The 12,052-nt window shown below is 39.6% G+C and overlaps 1 protein-coding gene across 1 annotated transcript; it reads left to right on the top strand.

Annotated features, from left to right (window-relative positions):
• On the top strand, positions 1-11,975 carry LOC138949119 (N(G),N(G)-dimethylarginine dimethylaminohydrolase 1-like). The gene is made up of 3 exons (XM_070320878.1): positions 1-510; positions 3,997-4,099; positions 10,300-11,975. The coding sequence occupies exons 1-3, from the start codon at positions 229-231 to the stop codon at positions 10,515-10,517; spliced, it is 603 nt and encodes a 200-aa protein (XP_070176979.1). The 5' UTR covers positions 1-228; the 3' UTR covers positions 10,518-11,975.
• Positions 11,976-12,052: the final 77 nt, after the last annotated feature.

Here is a 12,052-nt window from a genome sequence, read left to right as displayed (position 1 = left end):
CAGTATGCGTGTGGAATGCGAGAGTTATTAGTGAAGTGAATTAGACTAATTGAAGTCTTTTTTACAGAGCAGACAAAAATCGACCTGGTCTTAGTGAAGTGAATTAGACTAATTGAAGTCTTTTTTACAGAGCAGACAAAAATCGACCTGGTCTAAGAGAGGTAACTCTATCAGAATCGGGACAACTCTCAGCGTGACGCGATTTTAGGTCATTGAAACTTTTGCAAAATGGCGAGCCCCTTCCATTTCAACTATGCTATCATCTGCCGCATACCCCAGTCGTTTGCTGCAAGGTCTATCCGCCCAAAAGATTGCGGTGAAGTGGACATAGAGAAGGCCCGGGAAGAGTACGAAACGATCCGAGAAGTGTTGAAAAACTGCGACGTGAATCTGATCGAACTTCAGGAGGATGAGAACTACCCGGACTGCTGTTTCGTGGAGGACTGTGCAGTTGTCATTGGTGGTACGGCTCTCATCACTCGTCCCGGTGACTCTACCAGACAAGGAGAGGTAAATGCACGGATCATCTTTTAACATCAAGGCTTCTTTGCTTTGTACAAGAAATAAGATTTGAGTTAGAAGTGAAATCAACGAGATAAAGTGTTATTTCCGGGTGTGGTGGTTTGGCGGTGCAGTGGCAGTTGACACAGATGACATTTTTAGGTGCGTTGAGAGCAGTCAACGGCGAATTGTCTTTTTGTGGTGACAATTCTCACCTCTCTGTCGATTTAATTGGAATATTTAGAATGGCAGCTGACAGTCAGAGTGAAATAGATGATGGTCTTACAGTTACACTTAAGTTTTGTAGAGAAAGTGCTATTAGTATTACTATTACAGTATTAGTATTACTTATAATTTGTATTACTATTAATCACATTTGATGATTTCATTGATTCATGGGTGCAACTCTGCCGGCTACATGCCGGCAGCCGGTTTTTGGTTTCATCGGCTGCCGATGTTTTTGTTCCAGGAGAGGTTTTTTTTGGCATTTAAATTTAAATACTAAAAAAGGTGGACCCCAACTTTTGCCGGTTTTTGGAATTTTCCAGGTTGCACCCATGTTTATTACATTGAATACAGCCCACTTCGTCAACATCACGGGCCAAAGAATCTAGACACAGCCATCGTCGAACGCTGAAGAAGAAGAAATTACATTGAATGTTTAGTGTGGTAGTGGTAATTAACACTGACTGTTTAATCTGGTAATCAACTGTTTTATCTGGATCAGTATGTTTTAGGCTGAGTCAATGCCATGGGTGTTTGTAAGTAAGTACCAATGTGTTTTGTCAGGTCTGGGAAGGGGATGGACTGGGAGGTTTAAGCATTTTAACTTAAGCATGTGCCATGTATCGCAACTATGCCAGGGAGATATAAAGCAAAGCCCTTTCGCCAAAATCAGTGACAAATAGGTGTTCAACACAAATCTACAACTGTACAATTGCATTTATTTCCTGCTCATAGTCATAAATGTCAGTGTATCCTAAAAACAGGCCAGGGAATTTGTTCTTCTGAATACAGAAGACTATTTTCTACATCTTCAGTTTTCCATCAGAATATTAAGCCCTGTGTTTTGTTGCTGAAGCTAGGCTTGATAGTGCAGGCATGGGAATTGTCCGCCGAAATGTTTGTTTGTTCCGCCGGAAAAGCAAAAATGTCTGCCGAAAAAATAAAGGGGGGAGGCACACAAAAAAAGCACCGGTTACTTTTGCCTTAGCGCAAAAGCCCGCGAAAACTTTGTTCACGCACTGCTACCGCCCGCCTCAGTTACTTGAACTTTGAGTGAAACAGCTCGCTGTTGATTCGCGGGCACGCTATAGGATTCGCGGGCACGCGACAGCATTGAACGCAGTGTACCAGTGAAAATGTCGATCGCGCGTGTTGTAAAACGTGGTCAAAGATTCGATGACACTGGATGCGCGAACAAATGGAAATGGGAGTGGGTGTCGGCTGTTGTGGAAGTGAATAGAGACAAAACAGCGCGTCGGCACCCGATTTAGAAAAATTGATGTTCGTGGTTCAGCATGGTGCATCGTCTGCAACACCTACTAACTGTTACTGACCATCTCCGCAGGAAGAAGCACATTGAAACGTGCTCTTCTCTGAAGGACAATCAACGTTTGCCAGGTGGTTTTTTTTCTGCTCAAGTAAGGCACAGTGCTCCTGAATTGTTTGATTTTCCTTCGATTTTATACGGCAGAAGAAGAACAGATTTTGCCTCAAATCAAGCGAAGAACACCGCTCTAGATCTGAACTTTGCGCATCTGTTTCAGTTTTTCTCCATTCGAATGTCACTGTGCTGATCGTATTCGTAATCTTCGAACTATATTTACCAAATTTAAGCAAGGGTTGGAGCTGGTCTGGTACCCAAACCGCTAACCCACAAATCGAAGAAAAATCTATGCGTTGAGCCTTATTTTCTTCTTCTTTTTTTTTATACTTTTTTTTAAAACTCATTGTAAGAGATCATGGGAAAGTAACTTAAGTAGGCAATTCTTATTGGTGAGCCTTTGTAACTTTTATGTTTGAAAGTAAACCAGATTGTGTTACAAGTTACATTTTCCTGTTTGTCTCAACAGATCAATTTTTTTACAAATTTCAACCATATAATACAGGGTGACACGAAAAAAACAGATCCCACCAAAAGTTTAATATTTTCTGAAATAATCAGCCGATTCTTTTATTTTTTCAGGTGAGCCAAGCTGAAATGATGTTCTAACAGCCCACCAAGTTTGAGCTTCAAGATGTCATGGACAACGGAGCATAAGACATTTATAGTCGAGGCCTATTTTCGCCGGCGAACAGATTTGCTCGGGCTGCGCACAACAGACTCTCTGACTGAATCAATATTCCTCGGTGTCCTTGCTGATTTAGGTCGACCAGAGTGGGATCCCCTGTTAGGGTTTTTACTATTGAGGTTATTGACAGTCCCATGGTCTCTGAACTTATCCCTCCATCCATAGATAACTGATTTAACAGGAAAGTCTCTACGTCCAAACTGTCTGAAACCGAAAATAGGCCTCGACTATAAATGTCTTATGCTCCGTTGTCCATGACATCTTGAAGCTCAAACTTGGTGGGCTGTTAGAACATCATTTCAGCTTGGCTCACCTGAAAAAATAAAAGAATCGGCTGATTATTTCAGAAAATATTAAACTTTTGGTGGGATCTGTTTTTTTCGTGTCACCCTGTACATGTATATTTTTTTTCTTCAAAAAATCAAAAATTGGTACTAAAAACTCTGATTCTAAAAACAGAATTTAATGGCAAACTTGGAGCTCAGATGACACCAGATTGCACCATCTGGGTTCTTTGGAGAAATTTTTTTTCGGGGGGGCATGCCCCCGGACCCCCCTAGTAAGACTAGGCGCTTTGCGCCGTCGACTTGACGCTTCGCGTCTTCAGTTAACAATTTTCAGCCTTTTTTTACAATTTTCAATTCCCATGCCTGATAGTGATACCTTTAGACTTCACACATTTTGAAGATCGGTCTATTAGTATTAACACTGTAAATGTAATGTAACAATACTAACATACTGGTCATGTCTCCTTCTCAATGTCAGACAAGCGCCCGTTTCTTGACGTTTTGTTTTGCTTGGCAAGTCAACACGGGCGTATACATGAAATGGTTTTGTGCCAGCCAGACAAGAAGTAAACCGGATTGGTTGATACCGAAAGATTTGTCTACTGTTGTCGGTGAACAGCCGATGGGATTAGCCGCTGTGATCTACTCAGATCAGAGGGATGCTTGTCTACTGTCACCAGATCCCAGCCTTCCTCTCAGTAAGCGGTCCACAAGAAACGCTTCTTCCTAGCTTTCCTTGCAATATCTTGCGATTCTCACGGCTGAGAAATAGGGTCTGATCAGTCTGCTCTTCACCTTCCTGTGATCTTAAATGAATGAGTTTCAATGAAATGTGTGCTTGCTTTCTGGAAATTGATCTGATTTTAATAAGAAAGTGACAGTTATATAGTTATACTTACTTTTCCATTTTTCAGGTTGGTGAGATCAGACGAGTGTTGAAGCAGGACATGCGACTGATTGTGAAAGAAGTGGGTGACGCCAAAGCCACGCTCGACGGTGGAGATGTTCTTTTCACAGGTTTGTCAAATTCAAATGTTTTTCAGTTTTTAATGCAGGGATGACCAAATCTGAAAATGTTAACTCGCCGGGCTGGCAAGTAACTTCAAGAAAGTCACTAGCCTGCCAGAAATGTCGCTGGCCAAGTGCATACCACAGTTGCTGCATCTGCAGTGTTTATATATGACTAAGTGCCAAAAGGTGCGCACGAAAAGCGGACAAAGGGGCTAAAAAATAAAAGTTGACCAACAAGACTGATATTGGGATTTTTGTTAAGACAACAGATGTTGGAACCAATTATAAAAAGAAAAGACAAATGCACTCAAATTATTTCACAAATAACGGGAATTTTGTTCGTTATATTATTCAACACACATGGCACTGAGACGTAGCATTCAGGTTATCTCGCACGTTTCTGAAGCTAGGGCTTTAAAACTTGGCACACTACCAAAGTATGGTGACCCCCAGATAATTGGTACAGATCACATTAAACCACATTGAATTTCAAGGTCACAGCTAGGTTAAATTTCCTTTCCAAACTGGACAATTGTCGTTGTACGCCTTACATGTTTTAAAGCTAGATCAGTTAGACTTTACATACTTTACATACTTTCAGAATTTTTATGAAATCTTAACAAAAGTGACCACCTGGTTAATCTTTCTAAAAATGTCAAGGTCAAAGTGGGGTCACATCTGGTTCAAAATTTGGAAGTGTCAATTTATTCAGCGCGTTTATAGCACAAACTTTGAGAATACAGACATTTTTAGTGTATGATGACCTCTACACGCGATTACAGTTTAGGTTGAAAAGGTCAAGGTCACAGCAGGGTTGCTTTGAGGTCAAACATAAAGATTTGTCATTGAGGATTTCTCGCATGTTTTTGAAGCTAGGGCTTTGAAACTTGGCACACTTCCAAGGTTTAATGACCCCCTTGTGTGGCGCAGGTCGCATTAAACCTCATCAAATTCAAAGGTCACAGTAAGGTGTAAAGTTGCTTTCCAAATTGGAAAATGTTCGTTGTCTTACATGTTTTAAAGCTAGAAACATTACACTTTAGCCAACTTTACATACTTTTAGAATGTTGATGCCATTTAAAAAGAAAGTGACCTGGTTAATCTTTGTCAATTTCAAGGTCATAGCGGGGTCAGGTTTGGTTCAAAATTTGGAATATTTTCATTTCGTCAATGCGTTTATAGCACGAGCTGTGAAAATACACACATTTCTAGAGTATGCTGTCCTTTACACTGTCTAGTCTTTATAAAGTCTTTATGAAAACGCCAAGCATCAAGGTCACAGCAAGGTCTTGTTGAGGTCAAAAATATAAATGTGTCATTTCACAAACGTCAACCAGACTTTGGTCACGTCAGAAGGGGCATCCAATCCTAGAAATTGTTAAAGTGTAAACTGTAGTTTTAAAAATGTCAAAACATTGATAATTTTCCATTTTAAGATCCCAAATTGACCCTGTTGTGACCCTGAAATTTGACTTTGGTCAACTAGATTTGGGTCATGTTTGAAAGAGCTCAAGCTCTAGATCTACAAAGATGCACATGTGTTTAAGTTCTAGCCTCAGAAATATAGATACGAGCTAGTGACTATAACGTAGCCACGTTTTGAAGCTTAAAAGGAATTAACTTTCTGGCCTGCACTCGACCCCAATAGCTGTGACTTTGTAATTTGAGTATCATCACCCATACTGTAGTCACGTGTAAAGGTCATCGATGAAGTTTCAACTCTCTAGCTTACAATAAGTTTGGTAATTTCATAACTTCGCATTATTTGTGCCTCAACTTGACCCCGCTGTGACCTTGAAATTTGACGAGAAACATTTGAAGAATCATTAAGCAAAGGCGTTGTGCGAAGTGCCAAGGCTATTGCTTTAAAGGCAATGCAGAAAATCATTTGTTATCCTTGTTAAGCCATACGCGACCGAGCTGTGACCTTGAAATTTGACAAGGGTCAAGTATACTTCTACCATGCCTGAAGGCTGGCTTTTTAGCACCCAACTGGTGTGAATTTTCAAAGTTCTAGATGTACAAATGGTCAATAAATTGATAATTTTCCATTTTGATGATCCCAACTCGACCCTGTTGCGACCTTGAAATTTTACAAGACTCAACTTAAGCTTTAATTTCCATCTCGGAGAATTATCAAGCAAATGTGTTATACCAAGTTCAATTTCTCCAGCTTCAAAAGCAATGCCACCCATACGCAACCCAGCTGTGATCTTGAATTCTACAAGGGTCAACCAGACTTCCAACATGTCAGAAAGCTATTTAGCCCCGAATATGCGTGAAGATTCAAAGTTCTAGCTTCACAAGTGTCTGAGAAAAAAAATGCCGTTTTATACAGTCAGGAGAACCAGTCGTGACCTTGAATTTTGTTGAGGATCGACTTGATCTTCTCCATGTCGAAGGATAATTGATCGATTGCGTTGTATGAAGTTTCAAGGTTCTAACTTTAGAAATAAAGCAGAAATGGATAACAGTCTGGTTTTTGACTCACATGCGAAGCAAAAGTGAGTCTATGTACTCACCCGAGTCGTCCGTCCGTCCGGAAAACTTTAACGATGGATATTTCTTGGACACTATTCAGTCTATCAGTACCAAATTTGGCAAGATGGTGTATGATGACAAGGCCCCAAAAAACATACATAGCATTTTGACCTTGCTTCAAGGTCAAGGTCGCAGGGGCCATAAATGTTGTCTAAAAAACAGCTATTTTTCCCATTTTCTCTGAAGTTTTTGAGATTGAATACCTCACCTATATATGATATATAGGGCAAAGTAAGTCCCATCTTTTGATACCAGTTTGGTTTACCTTGCTTCAAGGTCAAGGTCACAGGAGCTCTTCAAAGTTGGATTGTATACATATTTTGAAGTGACCTTGACCCTGAACTATGGAAGATAACTGTTTCAAACTTAAAAATTATGTGGGGCACATGTTATGCTTTCATCAAGAGACACATTTGGTCACATATGATCATGGTCAAGGTCACTTTGACCCTTATGAAATGTGACCAAAATAAGGTAGTGAGCCACTAAAAGTGACCATATCTCATGGTAGAAAGAGCCAATAAGCACCATTGTACTTCCTATGTCTTGAATTAACAGCTTTGTGTTGCATGACCTTGGATGACCTTGACCTTGGGTCAAGGTCACATGTATTTTGGTTGGAAAAATGTGTAAAGCAGTTCTTAGTGTATGATGTCATTGCTAGGTTTAGTTATTTGACCTTGACCCTGAAGGTCAAGGTCATGTAAAGGTCAAGGTCAAGCATGTGAGTCGTATGGGCTTTGCCCTTCTTGTTTAACCCATGAGCGACACGGCTGTGACCTTGAGATTTGACAAGGGTCAACCAGACTTTCACCGTGTCAAAACGTTATCAAGCCCTGAATGTGTGTAAAGTTTCAAGTTTCTAGCTTACCACAAACCTGTGAAAAGGATTATTGTCTGTTTGTTTGTTTTTTTACCCGTACGAGACCCTGCTGTGACCTTCACATTTGACAAGGATCTTTCTGAACTTCTTTGTGTCAGAGAATCATTGAGCTACGGCGTTTATGATGTTCGAAGGCTCTCCCTTTAAAAACAACGGAAAAAAGTGATAATTTAAAAAAAAATTATTGGCCCATACGTGACCTTGACATTAGACAAATGTCAACCAGACTTCCACCGTGTATGGAGGCTATTAAGCCCAAAAGTGTGTGAACTTTAGGGTTCTTGCTTTCAATAATTCTGAGAAAAGGGTTAATTTCCATGGTTTTTTTTTTTACCAACACGAGACCTTGCTATGACCATCAAATTTCTCAAAGATCAACCTGAAATTTTCTTGTCGAATGATGATTAAGCAAAAGCGTTGTTTGAAGTTTCAAGGTTCTAGCTTCAAAAATCTCTGAAAAAATATTTTTCTTCCGTTTTTTGATCTCCATGTGACCCAGCCGTGACCTTGAAATTTGACAAGGGTCAACAAGACTGTTACCATGCATTGGGGCGATTAGGCCCAAATGTATGTGAAGTTGCAAGGTTTTAACTTAAAAAAAGTCTGAGAAAAAAATATATTTTCTTTTTTGAGAACGTGTTGCACGCAAGACATCACGACAAACGCTCGTGTTTTTATTTTGTTGCTTTAAGGTCGACTTGCGTACCCGCTCTTTCGCTAATCTCAATTAAAATTTATCTTGGAAGTTCTGTTTTATTACGCTTATAATTAAGAAGATTAAACTAAGACAACAAATAGTTAGTTTTCCCATTAACCTCGATAAGCTAGTGACATTTTATGTTGAACGCAAGATGGTGTCGCACGCAAGATCTCAAAAGATGTTGACAACATAATTTCAACACTTGGTAGCGCATTCATGATTCGTGATTTCTTCACAAATTTTGAACACAGAATGTGTCACATGGTTCCCTAGATGAAGTAGATCCTTGTACATGTAAGTTTTGTTTTTAAAAGAAAATAACCGTTAATTACCGAACATTATGTCGCATGCAAGATATGACGACATTTTCAGATCGTTTTCAAAATTGCTGTTCAAAAGTTCTGCAGTCTTTGCTGGATTACTTGAAAGACAGCAGTTTGATACACCGTTATCGCTTGACGTGTCGACATCAATTCCAGAGTTTTTGAAAAAGAAATTTAGTAAATATCTGCGATTGAAAAATGTATGCCGTGATGACGACACATCTTGCGTGCGACACCTTAAAATTCGGTTATCGAAAAAAAAAAATTCTCTCAAGATTTAGATTTGACGTTTGGTCTCGTCTGTTAAGCTATGTTTCAATCATTCAATCAAACGAAATGCAAGGCATTTGTGCTTCTTGTTATTTTTCTGTGGCATATTCAAAACACGAGGTATCACGATGTCCGTTTTCAGATGGCCGGTTTTGGCGTTATTTTTGACTTTAAACAAAGATAACTTCAACACCGTTCAAGTCAGACACACAAAATTATGTCCACTATCTCTTCGCACATTCATCCACACACACACCAATTTTCAGCAGACACACGTTTTTAGAAACATTTTTATTGTAAAACAAAGTCGTCTTCTGTTCTGTGAGCACCTTTTGGCACTTAGTCATATTTGAAATTCAATATATATTACAACCAAACGTGTTGCATTGGAGTTTGGACAAGAATTTTCACTGGCCAACCGGGTGAATTGCGAGGCGGTTTCTGCTAGCCCGGCGGATTTTTTACTCGCCCCTGGCGATCGGGCCATCCCTGTAATGTTGATACCTATTTTCATGGTTGTTTGATCTTAAAAAAACAAAATTAGTTTAGTGTAGTAGTGTTGTAAATGAACAGAGAATTAGTCTTTAGTTATAAGAAGCATTATCCAGGATAAATGTTTCAATTAGAATACCAGGAATTTGTAATTTGAACGATCGTTTACTGTCTAGTTTCCTGATTTTCCACAAATGCAGGAAGGAAAAATGTTTAAAACCACTGAAATTATACAATCAAAACTGCATGCCTGATTTTCATGTTTTACATAACTCTCAGCTTTCATCCTTGGTGGGGGAATAAACTCTAAGGCCCCCCCCCCCCCCCCCCCAAAAAAAAAAGTGGTACATGTATGTTTCTGGTAACATGGCTACAAAAAATAGGGTAGGTAGGTTGGGATTTTTTGTGGTTTTTTTTGTGGTCAGGGTAGAAAATAACTATACAGTGACGCAAAGAGACTGGACTTACTATACAAAGAGAAAGACAACACATTACAAAACAAATGAGACAAAAGGGATGCGGGGTTATCCCCCTTGTGTCGTCTGCCGTCTGTTACTTTCGTTTTGACGCTTTTTTTTTCTGCTTTTTTTTTTTTTTTTACATTAATGCAATAAAAAAAAGTTTAGGGTCGGCGGGAAAAAACTAGGTAGGGTCGGGTGACCAGAAACATACAACTTTTTTTTGTTGGCCTAAAGGCATTGATTGATATGTATTACTAATACTAATGCTAGTTGTGGCCAGATGTTGTCAATTTGGGATTGACATGTAATTTGAAACATTTCAAAGCTGTGTTTAGCGGGACTGTTTTGAGTGTATCTGTTTTTCAGTTTTCTTTGAATCATACTGAAGCAAAATCAGTGCTACAACATTGGTGAATCAGTTTTTAAAAGGTCAGTGTGTGTTGTGTGTGTGAGAGAGTGAGATGGAAAGAGAGAGTAAGAATGATGTAGAAGGAAAGAGCAATGATTTAAATTTAAACTCCATCTGTTTCTTGCAGGCAAAGAGATTTTTGTTGGAGTGGGCAAGAGAACAAACTCGCAAGGAGCCAAGGCAGTAGCAGACGCTTTCTCTGACCATGTAGTGTCCTTGCTGGACATCAAGGGCTCTGAGCTTGAACACCTGAAGGACGGCTTTTCCATGGCTGGACGCGAGATCATGGCTGTGGCCCCAGGAACTGACTGTACTCTTATCCTCAAGGTATGGGTAGATCAGTAAAATTAGACTAGTCGCTTGAAGCGATATAAAAACATTTAGTCAATCTGTCAGCCTGAAACTAGAAGATTAACACTAATAAACAGCCAACACTTGGACTGGGTGGCCGAGTGGTAACTCACTTGCGCTCGGAAGCAAGAGGTTGCGAGTTCAACCCTGGGTCAGGGCGTTAGAAATTTTCTCCTCCCTTTCCTAACCTAGGTGGTGGGTTCAAGTGCTAGTCTTTCGGATGAGACGAAAAACCGAGGTCCCTTCGTGTTAACTACATTGGGGTGTGCACGTTAAAGATCCCACGATTGACAAAAGGGTCTTTCCTGGCAAAATTGTATAGGCATAGATAAAAATGTCCACCAAAATACCCGTGTGACTTGGAATAATAGGACGTGAAAAGTAGGATATGCGCCGAAATGGCTGCAATCTACTGGCCGATGTGAATGCGTGATGTATTGTGTAAAAAAATTCCATCTCACACGGCATAAATAAATCCCTGCGCCTTGAATATGTGCGCGATATAAATTGCATTAAAAAAAAAGAGAAAAAAAATCCCTGCGCTTAGAACTGTACCCACGGAATACGCGCGATATAAGCCTCATATTGATTGATTGAACACTGAGACAGTGATGTACATTTTAGTCGGTCTCCGGTCTCTGACCGATCCAATTTCCCCAGGACCTATAGCTTTAACCCCAGCAGGACACAGGTCCGATTAACCTACAGAAGAAGTGGTCAAGGGTCCGATCGTTTTTGATAATGAAGCGGACATGCGGACTGTTCAATTTTCAAGAGGAAAGCTTGTTTCGGTTTTGTCAAGCGAAAGTAAACACTGCGTGAGGAAAGCTGGTTTCGGTTTTGCCAAGCGAAAGTATGCACTGCGTGTGACCAGTTTGTTCATATGGGATCTGATTCTTTGAATTAATTTATCCTCAAGTTGGATCAAGAAGAAACAAGTCGCGTAAGGCGAAAATACAATATTTAGTCAAGTAGCTGTCGAACTCACAGAATGAAACTGAACGCAATGCCATTTTTCAGCAAGACCGTATACTCGTAGCATCGTCAGTCCACCGCTCATGGCAAAGGCAGTGAAATTGACAAGAAGAGCGGGGTAGTAGTTGCGCTAAGAAGGATAGCACGCTTTTCTGTACCTCTCTTTGTTTTAACTTTCTGAGCGTGTTTTTAATCCAAACATATCATATCTATATGTTTTTGGAATCAGGAACCGACAAGGAATAAGATGAAAGTGTTTTTAAATTGATTTGGACAATTTAATTTTGATAATAATTTTTATATATTTAATTTTCAGAGCTTGTTTTTAATCCGAATATAACATATTTATATGTTTTTGGAATCAGCAAATGATGGAGAATAAGATAAACGTAAATTTGGATCGTTTTATAAATTTTTATTTTTTTTTACAATTTTCAGATTTTTAATGACCAAAGTCATCAATTAATATTTAAGCCACCAAGCTGAAATGCAATACCGAAGTTCGGGCTTCGTCGACGATTACTTGACCAAAATTTCAACCAATTTAGTTGAAA

Source organism: Littorina saxatilis, linkage group LG15 (genome assembly GCF_037325665.1).
Source record: "Littorina saxatilis isolate snail1 linkage group LG15, US_GU_Lsax_2.0, whole genome shotgun sequence".
Taxonomy (NCBI): domain Eukaryota; kingdom Metazoa; phylum Mollusca; class Gastropoda; order Littorinimorpha; family Littorinidae; genus Littorina; species Littorina saxatilis.
Note: the sequence above shows the minus strand (reverse complement) of the source record. Positions and strands in the feature narration are given on the sequence as shown.